Consider the following 25,952-nt stretch of genomic DNA (forward strand, 5'->3'; position numbering starts at 1 on the left):
CTCACACTCAGCCTGACATCAGTACCATCTCCCTGGAATTGGTGAATATGGGAGAAGGCACAACTGACATTTATTCACCCAGCCAAACAGAAGGACAACTTTAAAAATTGACAAAGATATCGGTTTGAATCCCTGTGCATTCAGGGATGCATGTTTATGAAGCTAGATTAAAGTTGTCACCTTTTCTTTCTTTCTCTCTCTCTTTTCCTTGACAGCCTTTCGATTTTGGCTAGTGTAGATCGATGAGCATTTTGTTTAGTTTACGGTCAGCTCTCCCTCTCAATGGGTTCTGCATACATGCATTCAATCATCCATGACTGGAAAAAATTCCATAGCAAAAAATTCCCGAAGGCAAATCTTGATTTAGCCATTTTATATAAGGGAGTCCATTTAACTATGCCATTGTTTATAATGTGTCTTGAGCATTCACGGATGTTGGTGTCCATGGAGGGTCCTGGAACCAAATCCCAGTCGATGCTAAGGCCCACTGTAGTTAATTCTCCTCACCAAAAAACTTTCATAGTCTGACCAAAGCAGATTACAGTGACAGCATTGCTTCCCTTGATCTAGAGATACTATACTCATTTTGACACAGTCCAAAATCCCATGGCTGCTGTATCATATTGTTGGCTCATGTTCAACTTGTTTGAAATCTTATTCAAAGAGTCTTCGAAATGGAGTATGGTATATCCTAATGTGATAAGATCCTAAGACTCCAAGATCTCTTTCACATGAACTGTTGATGAGCCGGATACCATCCATCCTGTTTCTGGGCATTTCATTTTTTTTCTGCCTAAGTGTACCTTTGTCCTTGTGGAAATTAATTTAGTTAGTTTTGGCCCAGCTCTCTAATCTCTCAAGGTTGTTTTGAATTCTGATCCTGTCTTCTAGAATAATCTAAAGCTTCATCCAAGTCATTCATAAAGATATTGAACAATATTGGACCAGGACCAAACCCTGCAGCACTCCAGTAGTCAATTCTTTCCAGGATGAAGAGGAGCCATTTGTGAGCACCCTTTGAGTTCAGTTCCTCAGCCAATTACAAGTTCATGTAACAGTAGTATTGTCTAGTACATGTCTTTCTAGTTTGTTTGCAAGAATATCATGTTCTGTGAATTATTTGCATTTTATCAGAGAAGAATTCTTCCTCCAAGGATTCCACTTTAACAGGATATCAACTTGGTACATCAAATAAATAGCAGTGATTTTATAGTTCCAGGAAGGAGGAAAATAAACAAAAAGGATTGTTTTAGGCATTTCTGCAGAAGCAGTAGAGGAAGGCATGCCAACAATCAATTTTCACAGTTTCTGGCATTGTGCATGTTGGTTTGTTCATCTCAGAAGAACAAAACCATAAAAAGCAGCTGCTGGGGTTTGAGAGGAGACTGATGATGATGATGATGATGATGATACAGTTCTTTGACAAAATTGAAAGAAAGGTTAATAAGAAGACCTGGCTATGACTCATGAATGGGACCCTGAAGAAGGAGACAGAAGGCCTGATCCTTGCAGCCCAGGAGCAAGCCATCAGAACAAATGCAAATTATCTGCTTTGAACTAGATTATATAGCAGTGTAGACTCATATCTACTTTGACAATCAGGATTATATGGCAGTGTAGAAGGGGCTGTAGACGGACACCATTTTGCAGCAAAATAATTCATTTTTACTTGCAAACCAGAGGCCAAACCAACTCCTTATAAAAGATGCAAATGCACACAAAAGCGAGAAACTTTGACCAAACCTTGACCAATGTATCACTTTTTAAAACCAAAGATGGGGACAAAATTCTATTACTGGTTTTATGACCTAGAAATTGGTTATTTTAACCTGCTTCCTCCGGGTTTTCTGACCTGTTATTAAAATTAGAAGGGTGGTTATGCAGGTAACAGTTAACTGAGAAATTAAAACAAACAGGCAGAGAATGTGAGACTTATAGATAAGTTTTTATTGTTCTACGTATAGGATGTGTTTAGTTTGTGTGGGGTTGTTGTGGATGGGATTATTGTTTTAGAATGAGTTTGTTAATTGTTTTTGTTTTGTGTTTTATAATAAGAAAAAAATATTTTATTTTTTTAAGGATACGGTCCTTTTATTTTGTGAAATCTGTCTTTCTGTATATGTCTTGATTTGATTGTTTGACTATAGGTGTGCTTCTTTGAATAAAAAACCCTTAGAAGAGATATGGACACATAAATAAATTGTAATAATGAAATGTTTGGTAACACAAAATATCTCACGAAATCCTTTCATGTATATATTGAAAATATATATGATTTCTTGCTTATTTCACACAGACTCATTAGGTTTGCTTGACACATTTACACATTGCAGCTAATACACTAATGTCTGCTTTAGACTCTAAACCTGACGACGGGGCTTGTACTACCACAGATGCTTTTTGATCTACTTTGGTTTAAGGAGTGAGGCAAAATCATGTAAAATAAGCAAACAAAGATATATTCATATGTGTTGTAACCCATTAGGCTGCTGAGGGACGTGGACGTCGGTAGTCGATGGTGAGAGTCTCCGTGTTCCCATTTTCATCACTCATCAGGACTTCTGCATAAGGAGAACAGCAGTCTGACCTATAAATTGGGACAAATGTGGGAGACAGATAAATAAAAAGGTCAAATGGAAGAAAGAAAGTTAATTAATGAAATTTGATACCACTTTAGCAGCTATGTGTCAATACTGTGAAACCATGGGAAATATAATTTGGTGACACGGAGAAGTCTAAAGATCTTGTAAAACTACAACCACCAAGAAATCATAGCATTGAGCCAGGGCACTAAAAGTGGTGTCAAATAGAATTGTGTGTGGCTCTGTTATCCTTTGTTACATCTGTTCATTCGTTACCTTTGAGAACACGTAATGGGAAGCCCCCTCCTGATATGAAAATCAGCTTGACATGAAAGCAAGCAAGAGCCAATCCTGGCTCCTTGCCTGCTTTTCGTGAGCAGCCTCCTTGCCTTGGAAGGAGTGTGTGTGTGGCATACAGGCCCAGAAAGTATGGCCTGCCTGTAGCCGAGCGCCTCCTCTAGAGTAAAAAACAGAACCTCCTTATCTTGAAAAGAGTGTGAGTGTGGCATGCAGGTCTAGTAACCGAGTGTGCCTGCCTGCAGCTGGGCACCTCCTCTAGAGTAAGAAATGGAACCTCCTTATCTTGGAAAGAGTGTGAGTGTGGCATGCAGGTCAAGTAACCGAGTGTGCCTGCCTGCAGCTGGGCACCTCCTCTAGAGTAAGAAATGGAACCTCCTTATCTTGGAAAGAGTGTGTGTGTGGCATGCAGGTCTAGAAAGCGAGTGTGCCGGCCTGCAGCTGGGCACCTCCTCTACAGTAAGAAACTGAACCTCCTTATCTTGGAAAGAGTGTGTGTGTGGCATGCAGGTCTAGAAAGCGAGTGTGCCTGCCTGCAGTTGGGCGCCTCCTCTAGAGTAAGAAACTGAACCTCCTTGCCTTGGAAAGAGTGTGTGTGTGGCATGCAGGCCCAGAAAGCACACGTGCCTGCCTGCAGCCAAGCCCCTCTCCTCTAAAGTACAGAAACAGGTAAGAAGCCTCCTTAAAGTGCGCACCTGCCTGCAGCTGAGCATCTCTCCTCTAGAGTAGAAACAGCTTAAATGCCTATGATAGGAAGGGGAGCCTGGAAAGCCCTTTCCCCATAATGGTCCAAAAGAAAACAGGTATTTCAGCACGCCAGAGCAAAAGCAGATGTCTGCCCTCCAAATTTCGGGAGGCTCCCAAAAAATGGATCGGGGTCCCCACCAAAAGCCTGGACACAAAGTGGGTTAAGGTTTACCCGGATTGCACAAGCCTAGTGTCAAGGTGCCTTCATTCAACACTGCAAATGCACCCTAGGATAGAGGAAGCAATGAACATAGAATAGAAGATATCCCTTAAAAATGTGATTTAGAACTCAGTTGGCATGACCGGACATACACATGAATTCAGCATGGGAGAGAATATTGTTAATTTTTTTTTTTTTTTTAGTGTAGAGAAAACTGGCAAGAGTTTTTGCAGTTATGCATTTTTGCAGAGCAGATCCTAACCTCAAGAGGGTGCTGTTGGTTAATCTTAGTTTTAGAGACCGGAGGGAACACTTGAAGCAGTTCCTCAGAGTGTTTTGTGAGAAGTAGTGATACTACTTTCGTAGTCCCAATGGAAAGTATTACCCGTCTCTTTGTGTTGTTTTTCTATCTTAAACATGTGCTATTTAAAGTACAACAATCAGTCAGCAAGAGAGAGAGAGGGAGAGGTTCACTATCAGAGGAAGATTTTCAACACCAGGGAAAAAAAATCTTAAAATGCCAGGCACAGATGCAGGAGAAACATTAAGGGAAAATGTTGCTAGAACACGACCATATTGTCCGAAACCACACAATACCTCAGTGATTGCAGTTATGAAAGCCTTCTACAACACATTAAACCAGATTTCCTAGAAATGGTAGATATACATACACATAGTGACAGATAAGATCTTTATCGCCATCGGTCCCTCGAGGACTGCATGTCAGACCGGTGGGGTTTGCATTGACTCGGACAGTGACGGCACTCTGAGCGTCCTTGGCAGAAAACCTCATGCGCCAACTGTGCCCAGAGCAGATGGGCTTTTGCTGGAGTTTGCCTACGCAAGGCATGTAGAAGTCTAGCAGCTTGTAGACCGGAGGGGTCTCATCTGTTTCCTGTTGGTGAGTTAGCAATACTCATGAGTGAGTAGCCGCCATCAGTACATATCAAAACCCACACAATACATATGTGAAGACTCTTTGCAAGATTATTTTAAAATTCTGGCAGCTCCTTCAATTGTCAAATTTCTTCCTGCAGGCCATCCCCTCCTCATATCAATATTAATACAAGCCATATAAAAAAAGACTTTCTGAGAACAGTTTTACATGGTAGTAAATTTCAGATTACTTTGCGGAAAGTGTGACTGTGAGTTATTTTTGTGGGTCCACATAATCTCCAAACATCTTTTTAAAAACTACATTTTTGGCCCCCAAATTCTCCCTAGTAGGACTGGGAGGCAATTTTGCCACATTTAAGACTAAGGCTGGATCTACACTGCCCGATACCTCAGGATCTGATCCCAGATTATCTGCTTTGAACTGGATCATATGAGTCTACACTGCCAGATAATTTGGGATAAGCAGATAAGCAGATCAGTTTAAGGCAGTGGTTCTCAACCTGTGGGTCCCCAGGTGTTTTGGCCTTCAACTTCCAGAAATCCTAACAGCTAATAAACTGGCTGGGATTTCTGGGACTTGTAAGCCAAAACACCTGGGGACCAACAGATTTAAGGTAACCTCATGAATGAAAGACTTCCAAGTCCCTCTCAACAGCCCTCATTGGGTCTTGCAGACTCAGGGCAGTCGTGGCTTCTTTGGTCAAGTCCATCTGAAATGCAGTCTTCCTCTTCTCACACTGCCTCCTACAATCTTCCCAAGTACTATGGTCTTTTTTTAAAAAAAGTGTGGCCTGTCTTCTCATGATATGGTCAAAGTACAACAGCATGTTTAGTAATCTTGACATGTAGGGAGAGATCAATCTTGATTTCCACTAGGTCTCATTAATTTGTCTTTTTTAGCAGTCTTTGTTCTTGAATCCATCACATTTGTAAAACTCAGTGAAGGTTAACTATGCCAATAATATGGCAGTCCTTGCTACATGGTTATTAGGAGACTGCTTTTTGAGCTGAGATGAAATAAGGAACCTTTAACTGAATGCCAGGTAATAGCAGTAACCACAGTCAATATGGAGGTCAAACTCACCAGGGCCGTCTCAGGAATGACTGTGATGGGAAGCTTCAGGTAGTTCTGGGCTGTTGAGCTCTTTGCAGAGAACGTTGCAATACTGGAAGAAGATGTACGGGTTTGCTGTAAGTAGTATGTGTGTGTGTACAAAGGGGCATCTACTGTACCAGATCACCCAGTTCACCCATTCTACTCCCTCTAGCAGCCCAGCTGAGACTTCCATCAGACTCTAATTCCCCATCCAGATGATCTTCTTCCATATTAGCTTTCTTCACTATTTAGCTTTCACAACCATAGATATGAAAAATATGATGACCTAGCCACTTAGTATTCAGTTATATATTTTTAAACCTTGCCTGGTTCCTTCATAGATGTCCTTACCTGGAGGCAAAGCTACTGTCTTCTCCAGATGCTATGAAAGTTGCAGTGAGGGTGATGTTTTCTCCTTTATTTAAGAAGCTTGATGTTGGCCTGAAGCTTCTCATCAGACCCAGGTCATCCGAAACCTTGAAGGAGAATGGAGCTGATGGCCCATCATTCACCACCATGACAGAGAGCTCCAAAGTCTCCCCAGGTGACAGCGTCCCTAAAAAGAGCAGAACAGCGTGTTCACAAGGTGGGCAGCGCAAGGTTGGTAGCATGACTTTGAGAAAATACTTTGCTTTGACTACAACTCCCAGGATGCACTAATCAGCATAAAGGTTGTTCCAAAAGTGATTTTTATCATATCTGCTCTGAGATGGAGTATATATACACGCATAAGCTAGGCAAAATGGTGAATGAAACTGCATGTGTTGCATGGAAATGTGTATTAATTTTCATGAAATGCACAGGGAAAAATAGAAATACATCTAACTTCTCGATGGATGGAAGAAAGGAAAAAACCATGAAAATGAACAAAATCTGTCTACCAGCATTAAAAAACTCAAAAATCAGAACAGTAAATAAGAAGCAACACTTTGAAAATAGAGAAGTTCCAGACATGGGAACCAAGGGCAGCTAATGACTCTGAACAAAGGATGCCCCCAGGCAGGAAAAGCCAGGAGATGAAGCTTTTCAATGCTAATTAAGGTGATTAACTACAACATTCACACTGGCCTCCAACTGACACAGAGTTCTTCTCTCACCCTGGACTTTTCACATATATATATAAACCTCCTTCCTGAGTTTCTCCATACCTCACACCCTCTGAGGATGCCTGCCATAGATGTGGGCGAAATGTCAGGAGAGAATACTTCTGGAACATGGCCATACAGCCCGGAAAACATACAACAACCCTGTGATCCCGGCCATGAACGCCTTCGACAACACATGGCTGTTTTTATTTTTTACTGCCAAAAAAGCTGAATGTTTCAGGCTCTGTATATATTTCAATGGCTTTTTCAGGGGCTACATAAAAACAAATACAAATATATTTGTAATATTTTTTTAAAAACCAAAAGGACAATAGATATGTTGTTGACAATAATACATGTTGAATATCCCTTCTCCAGAAATCCAAAATGCTCTAATATCTGAAATTATCCACCTGGGTGGTTGAGATCGTGACACCTTTGCTGTTTGATGGTTCAATGAACACAAACTATTTCATGCACAAAATTAGTAAAAATACTGTCTATTCAATTATTTTAGACGTATGTGTATAAGGTATGCATAAAATATAAATTCATTTTGTGTTTGGTTTTTTGGGTCCAAGCATTTTGAAATCTGTCGGCAGACATTTCTGGAGCTGAAAATCTCATTCATGTGGAAACAGAAGGAAAGGAAATCAATTAAGAAAAATGGAAGAAGCTGAAATGGGCAGAGGTGTCACTCACCATTTTGACCCGGCAAGGGCAAGATCTGGACTGACTCTGTGGTGATGGGTTCAGCACTCACTCGTGAAAAAGGAAGCCCGCCTGGAGAGAGGCCTTCTACGATCAGCAAGGTAGTCTAAAAGACGACAAAGAAGAAAACTGAAATGCTGCTTAAGATCTTTTACACTGTCCCTGTATACCTTGATGTGTACAGGAAGAAACACATAGGAAAAAAGCACACAACTGCAAAAACAAATGAAGACAATAATGAAACAAACAAAACTAAAAAGCTAAAAGCTACATTAAGAAAATAAAAACCCTAAAATCTAACAAACTACAAATACAAGGAATAGACAAATGACTTCTAATTTCATAACTGATGGTTATAGTTATCAAATATATCTGCTTCCTCTAAATAGGTGTCTTACTAACTTTTACAATAACAGATAATCCTACTCATCTTCAAACCCTAATACTATCAAGCTTTCAAATCAGTCCTAGTATTGTTTTTTGAAAAAATTATGCCAATGATTCATTTTTTATCAAAATGTGTCAATTTATTCATCTCTGCAACCTTTAAAACCAAACACTTGCTGAAATGAAAGCAGTACATTCAACACATCTCTAATTACTGGGAAGGAAAAGGTACATACTGGAGCATGCAAGGAAATCGGGGCAACGGCCAAGATGTTGCCAAAGGCATCAGAGGTTTGATTCAAAGTCACAGAGCCGATGGGGATTCCTTGACCAGAAACGTAAGCCAGACGGTGAACCTCGGCACCTTTAGCATCTCCCATCACCTTCATGGAGAATGTGTAGTTTGCACCTGAGAAAAATGCAGGAGGTTAGAAAGGCAATCTCTCAGTTTTCCCTCCCTGTTTATTGCTGCCAACTGCATTGAGCTTCAGGATTTTCCTTCTCTCATGGTTCCCTTTTAAGCTTCTCTGATTTTCAGAGACAAGAAATCAGCATAAATTCATAGAGTAGGAAAAGATCCCAAGGGCCACACAATCCAACCCCATTCTGTCATGCAGGTACACATAATCAAAGCACCCCGATAGATGGCCATACAGTCTCCGCTTAAAAACCTCCAGAGTAGCATATTCCACTGTCAAACAGCTCTAAATATCAGGAAGTTCTTCCTAATGTTAAGGTGGAATCCCCTTTCCTGTAATTTGAATCCATTGCTCCTTGTCCTAGCTTCAAAAGCAGCAAAAAAAAAAAAACAAAACAAAAAAAAACAAGCCTGCCCCAGTCTCCAATGTGACATCTTTTGAAATAATTAAGCATGGCTATCATGTCCCTTGGACCGCAAGAAGATCCAACCAGTCCATATTCCAGGAAATAATGCCTGGCTGCTCACTGGAGAGAAGGATATTAGAGGCAAAGATGAAGTACTTGGCCACATCATGAGGAGATATGAAAGCTTGGAGAAGGCAATAATGCTGGGGAAATGGAAGGAAAAAGGAAGAGGGGTCGACCAAGGGCAAGATGGATGGATGTTATCCTTGAAGCGACTGGCTTGACCTTGAAGGAGCTGCGGGTGGCAACGGCTGACAGGGAGCTCTGGCATGGGCTGGTCCATGAGGTCACAAAGACTTGGAACTGACTGAACGAACAAACAACAACAGCATGTCCCTTATCAACCTTTTATTCTTCAAAGTAAACATACACAGTTCCCTAAGCCACAACCATAGGGCTTTGACCATTTTTGCCCTTCTCCACACATGTTCTACCTTGTTAGTCTCCTACTTGAATTGAGATCTCTCTTTCAAATGTACTGTTGTCAAGTCACATGTCACCTATCCAATATTGCCTAAGTGTAGTTACTTTTGGGCCAGCTTTCTAGGTTCTCCACAACTCTGTGGTCAATGTGCAATAGAGGTTGATCATAGAATCACATTGGAGGACTTAGAAATTCCTAAATAGGTGTTCTCTTAGGTAAAAGAAAAATTTCATGATTTTCCCACTCTTGTGGTAATCCTATAGCCTTAATGTGTAAGGATGACTATAATATGCTCTAGAAGGTGTTCTTCCTTCAGTGTAAGAGAAACATGCCTCTTACCTTTTACTGGTCGCCCTTGGACAGGGAGCACATACTCTTTCTGCCTTTGCATAATCTGGTAAGAAAAGTCCATCAAGCTCTTGCCCCCAATTTCCACCTCATAGGAGCCACTGGGAGAGACCGTCACAGTCCAAGAACCCCTCTCATGGATAGGAGACACCTCCACAACCTTGTGGTTGGCTGTGTCGATCACAACAGTGGAGGCTGATGTGGCACCTGCAATGAGATGACAGCAAACATGGACAGAATTTGAGAACCAGAAGGCATATGACCCCACATTATTCTTTCCCACAATCTACTTGCAGCAAAGCTCAGTTCTTCATTCTTTGCATCACAGATCAACATACCTGAAGGCTGCAGCACAGTCATGCTGAATCCAGAGGAGACTCTGCTCTTGACAGAGACAGTAATTTCTGTGAGGGTCTCATCAACAGGGAAGGAGAACCGCGTCCCATCCATGTGACTATAAGCCACCTTCACTGGGGCAGCATTCAGGGACAGCTTCATTATGCCCAGGATCTGGTGGAGCTGGCTTTTGGAGGTCATCACGTAGTAACCACCAGAATAGGCAGCTAGCTCTTCATAGAGATTATCGTAACTTCTGGCAGAAGCTTCCGTTTCTTCTCTAGCAACACCTGTGGAGATGGAAAGCATTTTCATACTGCACTGTGATGATAGCGCTATTGTTCCACTTTAACTACCACGGCTGTATCCCCTGGAATTGAGAGGTTGTAATTTAGTGAAGCCCAAGAGCCTTCTGGCTAAGAATCCTAAATGCCTTTCCCTAAACTGCAAATCCTAGGATTCCATAGGCAGTTGAAGTGGATAATAGCACTGTAACAACCTAGCATGATAAGGATCTAAGTAGAGAATCCCTTAATATCTGTTTTAAAGTTTTGCTCTCATCAACTCCTATGTTCACAAGTGAAAAATAATTCAGGAGTCACATGCTTTTGTCCACATATTCGTATACTACAGAGCATTTATGACTATTAATTATATTACTTGATCAAAACCAAAAAGGAGGAAGGGTGGGGGAGGCAGAAAAAAAGAAATGTGGCCGCACCTTTAAAACTAAGGTGTTTATCACACGAGGTAGACAGATCGCAATTACAGCAGAATAATAGAGGGCATAGTTTTGTTTCTCTTCTGACGTCTGCTGGAAGGCCTTTCTTTTATAAAAGGCCACAAATGGATTACAGTAGAGTCTCACTTATCCAACATAAACGGACTGGCAGAACGTTGGATAAGTGAAAATGTTGGATAATAAGGAGGGATTAAGGAAAAGCTTACTAAATGTCAAATTATGTCATGATTTTTCAAATTAAACACCAAAACATCATGTTTTACAACAAATTGACAGAAAAAAGCAATTCAGTACACGGTAACGTTATGTAGTAATTACTGTATTTACGAATTTAGCACCAAAACATCGCAATGTATTGAAAACATTGACTACTAACAAATTGATTACAAATAAAGATAGTATTGCATAAAATGAACTTACAGTAACAATATTGATGGAAATTAAATGCATAAAAAATGCAGTCCTTGTTGCCTAGAGAAACAGCTGTGGATCTGGGTGGGAGGCAGACTGTGTTGGATAATCCAGAACGTTGGATAAGCGAATGTTGGATAAGTGAGACTCTATGGTAACTGAAAATGTGTTCAGTGTATTTGCATGATAAATGAGTCTATTACTTTTACCAGCCTTGTGGAAGGGTAATGTCCTATGTTACCATGCTGGTCATTTGGTTGTAGCTTTCCTATTAACCTATTATCAAGATTGCTAAAATACAAGGCTGATGTTCCAAAGTATCTCCTTTTTCTTCCCCACTCAGTAAGAATTTATTTCAGTCCGCATTCATTTCCACACAAATTATCGTCTTCCAAGGTTCTCTGATTGACTTACTTCTCCGTTTGCGGCTGGAACAATATCCGGTGAGGGCATAGTTCACCTCAGACCCTGTAGAATCGATCAGGACCTTAACCTCATCCTTCAGCCATTCATCTTTAGCCCCAGCATCGGTAAAGGTGAAGATCTTTGATCTGGAAAAGGCCAAATGGATACAAACAACCACTCATTATTGTCGGAGCATGAATAGCTTGACTGTTGGGAGTGGAGGATGTTACAAGGAAGGGATAGAACGGTTGAACATGTGGGTAGGAGTGGAAAGAATATTTGAAAATAGTTGGGAAATGCTTGATGGTGTAATTAGATTATTTGGTTCCAAATTTGGTTCCTAATTTGCTTCTGAGCTTAATTCAAAGTGCTGGCTTTAGCCTGCAAAGCCCTAAATGGTTCCGGCGAAGTCTACCTATCCGAATGTATCTCTCCCTATGAACCATCTCGGAGTCTAAGATCATGTGGGAAGGCTCTGCTCTCCTTCACAAGTGCAGTTGGTGGAGATGAGAGATAGGGCCTTCTCAGTGGTGGCCCCTCGGTTGTGGAACTCCCTCTCAAGTGATGTCAGGTCAGCCCCCTCCCTCCTGGCTTTCAGGAAGAGAGTTAAAACCTGGCTTTGGGAGCAAGCCTTCGAGATGTAGATGTGCAATAAGTTTACTTGAAATCATGCAATTGATTCTGGATCAGCTTTGACCTTGCTTTTGGGATACTGTATCTTAACATTGGATTGCATTTAAATATGTTTTTATGTATGCTTATTTTAATACTATGTAGTGCCATTTGTAAGTCGCCTTGAGTCCCCCCAGGGGTTGAGAAAGGCGGGATATAAATATGGTAAGTAAATAAATAATAAACAACTGTTTTCAATTGACAATCATTCATGTGAAAGGAATCTGGGAACCTCATCACATCAAATAAATTATCTGTCCTACCACACTTCACCAACGCAGCTGGTGCAGAGCCCACCGAATTTCATCACATAACACATATCTACTTACAGCGGGGCTCCATGTTGGCTGCACTGGTGAAGTATGGTAGGATGGGGGAAACTGAACACGGGAGACCACCCAAGTTCAGGTTGAGAATTATGGGCTATGGTTTCTGGCATGTGATGGGCAAGAAGGGACGCCAGGTGACAGATTTGCCCCACTGCCCCAAGGTTTGCCCGCTGCCCTATGGGTCCCCCCGCTGTCCCCTACCTCAAGGACCTCAATGTGATGATGCCCTAAGAGTCTTAGTAGACCACAAGTTGAATGTAAGTCAACAGTGTGATGTGGAAGCTAAAAAAGTCAAATTTTAGGTTGCTTCAATAGGAGTATCATTTCTGAGTGAAGTAATACTTCCCACTTTATCCTGCTTTGGTTAGACCTCATCTGGAATATATTGTGTATAGTTCTGGGTACCACAATTTAAGACAATTTGAGGCTAGACTAGACCACAAGGGTTTTATAACTTCCCACATCTAAAAGGTTTCCCAAGCTGGTCATCTCACTGGTCAGTTGTCTCCATGACCACTGGTGCTCTTCTGAAAGCTGATTCCAGTAACGTAACTCAAAACCCAGCACCTCATTAACCCATTTCTTTCCTGGAAGAGAGTATGCTTCCAAGCGATGTTGCTCAGATAATGAAAGGAACCCAATATCACTGGCGTCTAAAACCTGAAGTAGGGCAGGAAGAATGAATGATATGGGAAGAGGTTTGCTGGGAAGTGAGCAGAGAAAGGCAAGGGGAACGTTACCTTGGCAAGCTCTCTTGCAGTGCCAGTTTCAAACCAGTTAATGACATCTCTGGGCAATCACCGCCACCAGTCACATGGAGACGAGAGATATAGTACTCAAACTCATCCACATTATTGGTCTTCATGACAGGCCCAACACCTGCCAAGAGAAACAGAAACAAGAGAAATGGAAGCATGACAGACCATTATTAATGGCTGAAAATATAGACATACCATAAAGCAAACAATTCGTTTATTTCGTGGAATTTGTTTCTGTCTTTTTGTAGAACCATAAGGACCATCCAGTTCAACCAGAGGATTTGGAAGCTGGCAACAGTGAAAAACAAATAAACTATTACAAGGCAAATATTACAAAATAGAGAGGGTAAGACTGGCACAGTTTGCATAAGTCTATAGGAGTGAATTCAAATAAATGTGTGTAAATTCCAGTGTGGGCTAATCTAGTAATGCCCATGACCATAGCCAAGATCTTGCTTTAATGTGAAGTCAGAAGCAGGGTGTTTGAAAAAGAACTCCCTATTCACTATTTAATTTAAATGGTGAATAGGGAGTTCTTTTTTAAACACCCCGTATATCTTATACAATGTATATCCCCTGTAACTTTGATTAAAAGCTTCTTCTGCATTCATAATCTTCTTATATACTCAAAACCTGTGACCCTATTAATCACTTTTTGTTTTCTGGTCATACAGGATACACTTTTCTGATGCAGCTATAATATTGAAAATAGGACCGACAAATTAATAAAAATGCTTGTGAGCAACAGCTTTGATTTGTAATAGAAGACTGGATCTATCTCAAACACCCTCTCTCTGGTGAGAAGAAATCTCCAAGATACATTCAAGTGAAACTGTTGAAAAAGAGCCAACTAGGAATGCCACAGAAAAGCAGCTTCTACTTAAAGGGATAATTACAAGGTCCACTTTGAATATTGGCACACAGGACAGTTTGGGATTCTTAAAAAAATAAAAACAGTACCACAAGTGAGGAAAATGTTGACTTAAAATTTATTTACATTGCTATCCAAGGTCATGACACATTAGTTTCTCGGTTTAGCTAATTTTGCACTACTGTTACTGTTGTCATTTAATTCTTTTATCTCATAAAATACAGAATTGCGAAAATGCACAAGCAGACAGGTTGGAGACAAATTGACAACAGTAGTGTTAGCTTCCTCATAAACACTGTGTGAACAAAGGGTTTCAAACTCCAGATTACATAGGTAATTGTGGATGTTTCTTTTGGTTTCCCTCTCACCTGGGTCATTGAAGGGCACAAGTATGTAGTTAAAGGGTGCATCAGGAGAGCCAGAATATTCTCGGAGGATTTCAATGCAGGTGGTTTTGACCTGTTGGATGTCATTTGACATACTACCGGTTGTGTCTATTGCGAAGGTGAGGGAATAACCTTCCATGTTGAAAAACTTCTTGAAAGTATCATGGCCAATCTGGCTTAGAAGGCCAAAACCTGTGTAAATAGCGAACAAAATCAGAATATGTTTATACTGCAGGTTACTTATAAGGTAGTGGTTTGTGCCTTGGACTATGATTCTGAAGACCAGGGTTCGACACCTCCTGGGTGTCCCTGGGCAAGTCACACTCTCTCAGCCTGAGAAAACCTGCAATAAGGTCATCATCATTCAGAAACAATATGAAAGCAAATGCCATACTAATAACTCCATCTTGGGCTGATGTATCTAGAATATATCTATTTTGTTTTAGTGGCAAAAAAATATGCATGGACAGTTTTTGCAAAAGAGACTTTTGTAAAAAAAAAAAAAAGTACCTGACAAAACTCACTATCTGCACTCATATACTGTAACTATTTGCTCTTAATGTTACCCAGTTTTGCTAGCATAATTTCATACATTATTCCTTTGGGTTCCTTCTTTGTAGGAAAAAGGACAATAATGGCATAAATTTGGAATCCAAATACAGAGGAAGAACAGGAAAATGTCATTTGTTAGATAAAAAAAGCAACAGCATCACTAGTCATTGCATATTTTGTAAAAGGAACGCTGCATCATTGTTATCTCCAAATGCAGCATGTCATGTGTTGAATCATTACATCTAAAATGGTTGTAGCAGTGTTTCCCTTGTTGTTTCCCAAAGAAGATGGAATTCAATAGAGCCTTTCTGGTGTGAAGTGACCAGAATCATGACTCACAGAGCTGGAAGAGACCCCATAGACCATCCAGTCCAACCCCCTTTTCCCAGGCAGTAAGACACAATCCAAGCACTCCTGACAGATGGCCATCCAGCCTCTCTTTAGGAACCTTCAGAGAAGCCAGCTCCACCATACCTTGAGGCAGCATGTTCTATTATCAAAGAGCTCTCAGACCAGGGAATAACCTGCCTCTCTGTTCCCATTGATTGTCAAAGACCCAGGCTGGGGACTTACCTTCTCCCACGAAGAAGTCTCTTGTGGCTTGTATGGCCAGTTCAGCAGCTTGTTTGTGTAACTGATAGTGTGGAGAAAGTTGTCGGTCTGAAGTCTCTTTGTTGATGCCACCCGTAGGAGGGAAATTCTGGGTCACATCATTTCTCCCACCATGTCCACATTTGCCTGCAGAAAGGATATGAGACTGAGATGATGAAGATGATAGTATTTATTTATATCATTCTCCTAAAATTCAGAGTCAGTGCATCTTATAATTTTTAAAAAAACATAAACTCATGCACCGCCAGGACCTACAAATGCTTAGAGAAGCATTCTCTTTAGAAATGTCTTGGTCCCCCAGTGTGCCTTTATAGTCATATTTCTGGTGGAGGTTGACCATAAAGTTGTACTGGAGAAAATAGAGATTCCTATAGAAAACGTATTTAATCAAATTCAAGAATAATCTAATCTACAAATATTAAACTTGTGAACATGGAGGGCAGACTGAATACAAAATTACAGTTGGCTCTCTGTATCCATGCATTCTGAATGTATGAATTCACCCATCCAGGGTTTGAAAATACATCCCATATTAAAAATTACAACTCTCTCCACTTACGTTTCACCATCTATATATATAAAAGGGTAATGAAATTTCGGCCTAGGACAAAACAACAAAACTACACATCCCAGAAACACTAAACTTGGCAGCACAACCCCTCATCCATGCCTCTACGTTCATACAACAAAGAGCTCCAGCTATTCCAGAAAATGACCAGGCTTTGAGACTGCAAGGCTATTCACTGCTATTCCACGTGGCCAACAAAGGATTCTCATAAGCCATAGCAACGCGTGGCCGGGCAAAGCTAGTTTTATATAAGGGACATAATTCTACTATGCTATTGTACATAAAGGGATTTGGCATTCATAGATTTGGTATCCAAGGGTGAGGTTCTGGAACCAAAGCTCAGTGGTTACCAAGGACTCACTGTACCATGAAGCAGTCATAGAGTAATTCATGCATCCCTTTCTTTTCTTACCAACCTTGGAAATTTCACCTGAACACAATGCCTGGAATTCACAATCACAGTTATATAAAGAAACTCTAAGTTATACCCTTGCAACTGAGTCATGATCTCTAGGTATTCAATAGCATAGGGCAGTGGTTTTTACCTTTTTCTTCATCATGGACCCCCTTTTAAATACTTTTTGTGGCTGCAGACCTCTAAGACTTTACTCAAGATTTAATGCATTAGACTGCATCAAATAACAATTTCATTTTTTTATGAAGGTCTTTAAAATTTAGAGAGCAGGGGATAGAAGTTAATCTCTTAATGCACACATTCCTATTATAATACATTTTTTATTATAATGATTCCATACAAATTTAAAATAATAGTATCAACACTAATAATAGTTAATAATTTAATAATAACAGTAGTGATAGCAGAACAGTAATAATATTAATAGACGTAATAATAGCAGCAGCAGTAGTAATAACTATAACAATAATGACACTGCTACTACTTCTATTGGTAATATTAATTTAAAAAATCACCATAATAGTAATAACAATAATAGTAACAACACCACTACCATGCCCTGGACCTCAGATAGAGAACCACTGGAGGAAGCAATACATAGGAATGATGAAATCCTAATTTACCAGGCAGCATCCTCTGTGAGCAATGGAGGTCTGTTCTCCAGTCGAATGAGACCCAGCAGACTATTTCTATCTCCCTTTTGTGAACAATCTCTGGTGCAAGGAGGCATTGAGACAGAAATCCTTCTTCTGACTGTTGAACTAAAGACTGCATAAGAGAAGGAGATGGAAATGTCCATTTCTCTGTGCCAATGAACAGGAGAACAGAGCCCCGTTACTCACAGTGGCTGATGCCTCTTAAATTTGGATTGGAGCAGAGGGCGAGCCGAAGACGATGCTAATCTAGAATCTTGGCCCCAGTTTATATCCTCTGAATTCCCAGGATCCAGTACATAGAAATAAAGATTCATATGGGATGCCCGTCATAGAGGGATCTATATATTTCGCAGGGATAATAGCTGCTTTTACCTCTCGGTTTAGTCCTGCACGTTGCTGATAACTTGTAGCCGCTTGTGAGCATGTCTTTCACCAGAAGGTTTTCATCACATGAATACCAGCCACTGTTAAGCATAAACATTGATTGAGAAAGGGGATTAATATTCCGGGGTAGATATGCTATAGAAATGTAAAAGAAAAGGATTAGGAATTTTGAAAGAAGATACATAATACAATTATTGGAACCTTACAATTAGAACTAGAATTTACATTGCAGCTGTAACTTCTCAACATGATAGATGAACAAATTAATAAACCTACAAGGAGAATAATTATCTACATGGTTGCAATAGCAAGGATAAAGTGGAAAATAATTGAAATACCTCCATTCATGACTGGCCCCTTCTACCCTGCCATGTAAAATCCAGATTACCTGCATTGAAGTGGATTATATGGCAGTGTAGACTCGGATAATCCCATTCAAAGCAGATAATGCGGATTATCTGATTTGATAATCTGGATTATATGGCAGTGTAGAAGGGGCCTAAAATAAGCAATTTAAGTGGACAAATTAAGATAATAGGTCACTGTTCCATTATCTGAGTGGAGGCCACAAGGGGGAGCTAGAGAGAGAAGAATAGTCCATTTTATGGGGGTGGAGAGTGGGTTGGAGGAGGAAAACTATTTCCCCCATTTTCCTATTATTCCCCCCCCCCCCCACCAATGTCCCTGTTTTGGAAACAATCCTAGTTTATGATATGGAAAGGAGGGAAGGGATATAACCAGCGAAAACAGGGGAAATGGTTTACCTCCTTCAACAACCCTTCTGTAAAATGGACTATCCTTCTCTCTTTAGCACCCCCTTGTGGCCTCCACCTGGATAATGGAACAATACCAGATAATGAAAGGGGGCGAAACTACACCTGACTCTGAAAAAGATAACCTCCTTTCAGGAACGTTGTACTCTAAAATTTTTCCACACATAGAAAGTAGCTATTTCCTCTTGACTCCTGTTATTATCATCTCTACTAGATGATAGGGAGTGCATCTACACACTGTAGAATTAATGCATTTTGACACCACTAACTTCCACGACTTACAGCTAGGGATCAGTACTCTTTGGTAGAGAGGATTAAAGACCTTGTAAGATTGCAAGAACCATGATTCCAGACCATTGAGTCCCAGCATTTTAAGTGGTGCCAAATTGCATTACTTCTATAATGTAGATGCCCCCAATGAAGATTTTATCCCACCCCCTTCCAAGTAGTCATTGGCCCCATCTACACTGTCTTATAATTCAGTTTCTGAATCCAGATTATCTGCTTGAACCAGATTATATGGCAATAAAGATTCATATAATCCAGTTCAAAGCAGATAATTTGGATTAAAAAACTGGATTATATGGCAGTGGAGGTCCAACGATTGTCAGTGGCTGACACATAAGTCAAAATTGGTCTCTGCATTCTCTGAGTTTGGCCCCGTATTGGTCTTACCCTGACTCCTTCACACAGTTGCCACACGTTGTCTTGGAAGCTGGAGCAGCAGGAAAAGCCCGACTGGTTGTGTTTACTGCAAAGTAATAGATACCCACAAAATACAGTAATATGTTTTAGTAATGTCCAGTCAACAGGTATGAAGTAAAAACTCATATAGAATGAAATACAATATGTTCAGAATTCACAATTGTAATGAACATAATCCATACATCAGAAATGACTGTCTATGTATGTTCTATATATAATTGTTCACTTATTCATTCAGTTATTTGATGTGCAAGTTAGTTGACTGCAAGACACACAGAAAATGGAGGGACTCCATTTTAGAGACACAATTGTACTCCACTTACTTCTCAAACCCAGCTGAGTTTAGGATGTTTCTCTAGTAAAAAATAAATATACAAATATGGGGCAGATATTTTTAGAATGAGTTAAATTCATCATACGAACTGCACTTTCTGCACTTCTTTGGATCTCTTTTCATAGATTTCTCTTGAAAGTAATTGGAAAATTCTGCATATGTTCAAGCTCATTTTTGAGATCATGGTCTGAGAAGGTTGTAACCGATGTAAAAATAAAAAGTAACTCAAACACCTCTTTAAAAGTATTTTGCCTATTTATTTAACCCAGAGCTTTCCAAACTGTGTTTTGCAACACTTTAGTGTGTTGCCTGCAATGTGTAGATGTTGCACAACCGTCAATGAGAAACCTCTGAGTCTACATTAAATAAGCAATAAATCATATATTTATAAAAATATGAAAGGTTTTCATGAGGTATAATTCATGTATATATATCTCTCATAAGGGATTTGTTTAGTAAAAGTGAATTGCTGTGTTGCGAAATGATGCATATCTAAAAAGTGTGTCACCAACATAAAATGTTTGGAAAGTCATGATTTAACTTGTATTTTAGTACAGCAGGACATATTTGCACTGTATGGTTTCAATTGGGTTTTATGAAGAGCATTAGCTATACTGAGCTCTTAGGATGAAATGTGCAGTATAAATCAAAAGCATTGTTATTGTTACTGATGTACAATGTATTCTTACACTTTTTAAAGGAATCCTTCTCTTTATTTTAGAAGCTGGGGAGCAAACCACAGCATGGCATTTTATATGTATTTATATGTGTTTTAATTGCTTATATATTTAGATTGTTTATATTTTGATGAGATGTGTTTTATTGTTTACCTGTAAGGCACTGACTTTTTGCCAGATCTGTAAGCTGCCTTGAGTCCCCTCTGGGGTCAAGAAGGCAGGGTAAAAATGAAGTAAATAATAATAATAAATAAATACAGTAAATAGACTCAATCCTGGTTTTCCATATCTAGTATGACTTACACAGATATTCGTAAGGCTTGCTGTTGCCCATTTCAGCCCAGTTGGTGTTGCTGTAGAATTTCTGGAGGACATGGAGGGCTTTCCCGGCACTCAGGCGAGCTGACTCCAAAGCAGACGAATTCACGTGGCCTTTGAGGCCAGACAGCACAGAGTCTCTCAGGATTCGGAGTTGGTTGATGCCTAGGAATTGATAGCATGAAAGAGCATGTTATGACAAATTTTCTCATCTTTCCTTTCAAAAGTGAGGAAGACCAATCCAGGTTTCAGTCTGAAACAGCATGTCTTGCTCTAGTTCCAGATTTAGTGGAAGTAGAGTCAGAAATGGGGAGAGGGACTTCTGATTGATAGTCTGTTTTTCTCCCACATGCGACTCAAAGAGCTTACACTGAATGTTAAAACAATATTATCTGAAATACAATTTTTTTAAAAAAAGTATGGAATACAAACCGCTTAGACTAAACATTAGTTCAAAAGGAGCCTCCACCACACTCCAGGGCAGAGAGTTCCACTACTGAACAGCTCTCACAGTGAGGAAGTTCTTCCTAATGTTCAGGAAAGGAGATTCCACCTGAACATCAAGAAGAACTTCCTCACTGTGAGGGCTGTTCAGCAGTGGAACTCTCTGCCCTGGAGTGTGGTGGAGGCTCCTTCTTTGGAGGCTTTTAAGCAGAGGCTGGATGGCCATCTGTCGGGGGTGCTTTGAATGAGATTTTCCTGCTTCTTGGCAGGGGGTTGGACTGGATGGCCCGTGAGGTCTCTTCCAACTCTGTGATTCGATGATTCTATAAATAGTCAAAGAACATTAAAACATACCCATTGCACTATGCTAACCAAATTAAAAACTGAAGGGTTATTTAAATACTAAGTTCTGAACCTGCCAATGGAAGGAGAGCAAGGATGGGGCTAAATGGGCCTCTCTTGGCAGAGACCTCCAAAGCTGGGAGCATCACTGAGAAGGTTCTCTTCTGGATTCTGACCAAATAGGCCTGTGATGGTAGAAAGTCATCCCCTGAAGGTCTAAAAACTTGGATAGGCCCAAATAGAGAGCTATGGTCTTTCAGATAGCCTGGACCTAAGCATGAATAAAAGCCGACCACTAAAATACACAAACACATGCACAGAGTGGGAAAATAATTTTGTACCTCCCAACACAGGATACACACCCCATCTCAGAAATGCCCACTTTTCAGAAACTCATGTTGATGTTTCTTAGGGCCCTTCTACACACAGGCATATTTGGTCAGAAATATATCCCAGAATATCAAGGCAGAAAATCCCACAATATCTGCTTTTAACTGGGTTATCTGAGTCCACACTCAGATAATGTGGGATTCTCTGCCCTGATATTCTGGGATATAGGGCTGTGTGGAAGGAACCTTAGATGTAAAATGATGCATATAAATGGTGAATGGCTAAAAATGCATACAGTTGGACAAACGCATAGAGTTACAGACATGTTTTAATCTGTGTGGAAAATGTGATCCATTAGGAAAAGCGTGTAAGAAGATGCAAATGGAAAAGCATGCATACTACAATATAGGAAGAACCCACCAATAGCAGTTTCATAATCTGATAAAGAGAACGATCTGGGGATGTAAGTAGTGTTTGGAGAAAGATAGGCTTGCTACTTTTGGTTTCAAATGTTTTAACATCTCAGGGTATTGGCAAGCTGGAATGTGTCCAGAGAAGAGCAATCAAAATGGTCAAAGGTTTGTAAGCCAAGCCCTAAAAGGAATGTCAGAGGGAGCTGGGTATGTTTAGCTTGGAGAAAAGAAACCTGAAAGGGGACATGATAGCCATGTTTAAATATTTGAAAAGATGCCACATTGAGGAGGGGGCAAGTTTGATTTTGCCCCTTTAGAGACTAGGACACAGAGCAATGGATTCAAATTGCAGGAAGAGAGATTCCACTTGAACATTAGGAAGAACTTCCTGACTGTAAAAGTTGTTCAGCAGAGGAATATGCTGCCTAAAAATATGGTGGAATCTCCTTTGGAGGTTTTTAAGCAATGGCCATATAGGCACATATCAGGAGTGCTTTGGTTGTGTATTCCTGAATGACAGGGAGTTGGACTGGATGACCCCTGAGGCCTTTTCCAACTATATGACTCTATCATTCAAGGGGACAAGAAAGCAGCATTTGAGGCTGATCCCTTGCACTCTGGTAGGAGTTTGGATAATCACATTATGAAAGTTCAATGTTTTCCTAATGAATGAAAGAACTCAACACTGAGGGCTCTTCCACCCAGCCATATAACCCAGAATATCAAGGCAGATAATCCACAATATATGGTTTGAACTGGGTTATACCCAGATTACCCTATAATCCAGTTCAGTGTGGAATTTGTACTTCTGTTTGGAAGGGGCCTGACTGAAAGGGATATTACATTACAAGGTCATGGAAAGAAATTTACTTGTTTGGAATATACCATATATACCGCAGGGACTCAGGGCGACTTACAAATGCAAAAGAGTATACATACAAAAACATCAAATACCGAAAACGCACAAATGAAAAATTAAAACATACGATTAAAATCAAACCATTAATAAGACAAAGTTAAAACACATCAATAAAAACATAAGGATGGGTAATCAGAGTTGGACTGTCTTATCTTATTAACGTCTTATTATTATCTTAAATTACAGTTTTATGTAAATATTCAAAAACATTTAACCTACTGATGCCTCAATTAATGTAATTTTATTGGTATCTATTTTTATTTTTTATTTTTGAATTTACCAGTAGCTGTTGCATTTCCCACCTTTGTCTTATACTTGAGTCAGTAAGTTTCCCCAGATTTTGTGGTAAATTTAGATGTCTCGACTTATATTTGGGTCAGCTTATACTCAAGTATATATGGTAACTCCCAATATTCCCCAGTTGCCACATGAATAAGTGGCAATGACTGTGAATGTGAGACAAGGGCATCAGTAGGGTTGGTGTTGCCCAGTGCACTGAATCACCACATAGACCACTTCTCATCCTACACCATACAAAAATGTTGTAGTTATAAAAATCAGGAAATCTGACAAAATCGGCAACTATGAAAAAACCCCACCAGCAATAAAACAACAGTGTGTGCTAGAAGTACACCCAGATGAAACTGCCCAACATTGTTATACCAATGGAAGGGATGGTAAGAAATGTAATCCAGCACATCTGGAAGGTGTGCCAGTTTCAGGAAATCAGATTTTATACAGATGAATGTATGTTTGGACTAACAGATTTATAGCTCAGTGATAGAACACAGGAATCAATGAAAGGGAAATCATGCTTTTTCTTCTCCAGGACTGGCATGAATTTCTTTCCATGTCCCATTTGTTTCAACAAGATATCCCATCCATTCCAGTTCACAACTGAGTTCTTCCTTGCACCCAACCCCAAGAAATACTCCTTCGAAGGCCACAGTGTCTCTGAACACCTGCTTACTTTTTGTAATCTCTTCACAGTAGAAGAAGTAGCTGCTGTCCTCCATGTGGAGGACTTCCACAAGATTATTCCCAGAGGTGATTTCTTGAAGAGCTTTCTCAAAGCGATTGGGAGAGACATCAGCTAGGCAAAGAAAAAAGGGGGAGACAGGTCATGTTATTACAGAAACAAAAAACCCATATATACAAATTTACATTTTTTACAAACTGGATTTAGATACAGTAACAGGAACCAAGACTCTCCAGATGCTGTTGCAATAAAATTCTCAAAATCTTGCAACACTAGCCATTCTGGCTCTTGAGACTAAGAGGAGTGGTTGTCCAACCACATTTTCTCTCTTTCCTGCGTAAATGTCTGGTGATGGTGTTGTAGTGTTGTAGTCTGAGCACTGAACTATGATTCTGAGGACCAGAGTTCAAATATCTGGTCAGTCATTGAAACCAGATCAGTGACACTGGGTTAGTCGTACACTCTCAGCCATAGGAAATCCCATAAGTTCACTTTAAGGTTGCCATAAATCAGAAATTAGTTGAAGGGTGATAAGGACAGGACAAGGGTTTACTTCCTTTGAGGCCCTTTCCACACAGCTGAAGAAAATCTCACATTATCTGCTTTGAACGGGAATAGATGACAGTGTGGACTCAGATAGCCCAGTTCAAAGCAGATACTGTGGGTTTTTCTGCCTTGATATTCTGGGTTACACTATATGGCTGTGTGGAAGGGTCCCAAGTTGAACAGTAGGACATTCACTAGGCATAAGAAAAATATGTTTTTGGGGGAGTGGGATTGTAGGAGAAAGGTGATGCATGATGACATTCAGCTCACCAAGAAGGAGACAGTGAGATCCTGTAAATCAGTGTTGATTGTCAGAGTCCTATAGAACAGGGATTGCAGCAATGGGTTTGAGTATGGGATTTACTGTGAGTTCATTAAGGCCCCTTCCACACTGCCCCTATATCCCAGGATTTTCTTATCTCAGATTATCTGGCAGTGGAGACTCATACAATCCAGTTTAAAGCAGATAATCTGGGATCAGATCCTGGGGTATAGGGCAGTGTAGAGATGTCCTTAGGTTATGTTCTATTCCAAACTCAGGTTTCCTGGTTCTCATAGAGAAGCAAACAGGACCAACATTCACAACAGGTGGAACAAAAATGGAAGACAATGAGGACTATTTGTATGGAGCTTGGAAAGTCCTCCTCATCTTTTCTCTCCTCCTACCTTGGAAATAGGCCTTGAAAAGTCCAGTAGCAGTCAGTGGCTTCATATTTTCTAACTGTCCTGGGGTCATGGGTGGTTTTCCAGGTAGAGGATTCCTCTCCATGTACCACGCCACGGCCCGAAGCACACCCATCTCCGTGATATCAGTATCCGTGAAGTCACTTGGATCGATCCCACCTGATTCATGATTGGGGCGGAATCCACTCGCAATGCTCAGGCATAGGAGCAGAGGGAGATTTCTGAGGAGCAGCATGTTTATTCTTTTCATATCAGGGATCAGATGGAAGGCAGAGATGGGACAGGCCCTCCGCTCCCTCCTGATGTGCCTTCTGGACTGCTTTGACAGCAGAGTGTGGCATTCGCCCTCCCAGATAAATAGCTGAGGCAGCTCACAGGGAACTTCCCTACCTGTTCACTCTATTTCCTTGTCAATGTCTACACCTACAAGGACAAAAAAAGAAAAGAAAAGAAAGGGAGGGAGGGAGAGAGAGGGAATTATCCAGGAAACCCTATTTCCCAAACCTTTCTTTGATCACTAGCCAGCACTCCTTATCTTTACTGGAAGGGAAATGTTAATGTGCTGCGCCTGTAAACATACCTCAAGACTTCAGCATATTTAAGAGTGGAGCGATAGATCATAGAATAATAGAATAATAGAGTTGGAAAAGACCAGATGGGCCATCTAGTCCAGCCCCCTGCCATGCAGGAAAAGTACGATCAATGTATCCATGACAGTAACCAGTTTCTGTTTAAAAGTTTCCAAGGAAGGAGCTTCCACTGGACTCCAAGG

The 25,952-nt window shown here is 40.4% G+C and overlaps 1 protein-coding gene across 1 annotated transcript; it reads right to left on the bottom strand.

Moving 5' to 3' along the window:
- Positions 1–1,926: 1,926 nt before the first annotated feature.
- Positions 1,927–25,596, bottom strand: LOC100560705 (von Willebrand factor A domain-containing protein 7). The gene is made up of 17 exons (XM_003218020.4): positions 25,163–25,596; positions 23,942–24,064; positions 20,509–20,688; positions 19,165–19,240; positions 17,705–17,796; positions 15,655–15,819; positions 14,512–14,721; positions 13,255–13,393; positions 11,523–11,659; positions 9,958–10,245; positions 9,611–9,826; positions 8,199–8,371; positions 7,567–7,681; positions 6,131–6,335; positions 5,768–5,849; positions 4,458–4,681; positions 1,927–2,587 (listed from the first exon to the last, which is right to left on the bottom strand). Exons 1-17 carry the CDS (start codon positions 25,428–25,430, stop codon positions 2,482–2,484), a joined length of 2,799 nt encoding a protein of 932 aa, XP_003218068.3. The 5' UTR covers positions 25,431–25,596; the 3' UTR covers positions 1,927–2,481.
- Between the last annotated feature and the right edge of the window lie 356 nt (positions 25,597–25,952).

This window comes from Anolis carolinensis, chromosome 2, assembly GCF_035594765.1.
Source record: "Anolis carolinensis isolate JA03-04 chromosome 2, rAnoCar3.1.pri, whole genome shotgun sequence".
Classification (NCBI taxonomy): Eukaryota; Metazoa; Chordata; class Lepidosauria; order Squamata; family Dactyloidae; genus Anolis; species Anolis carolinensis.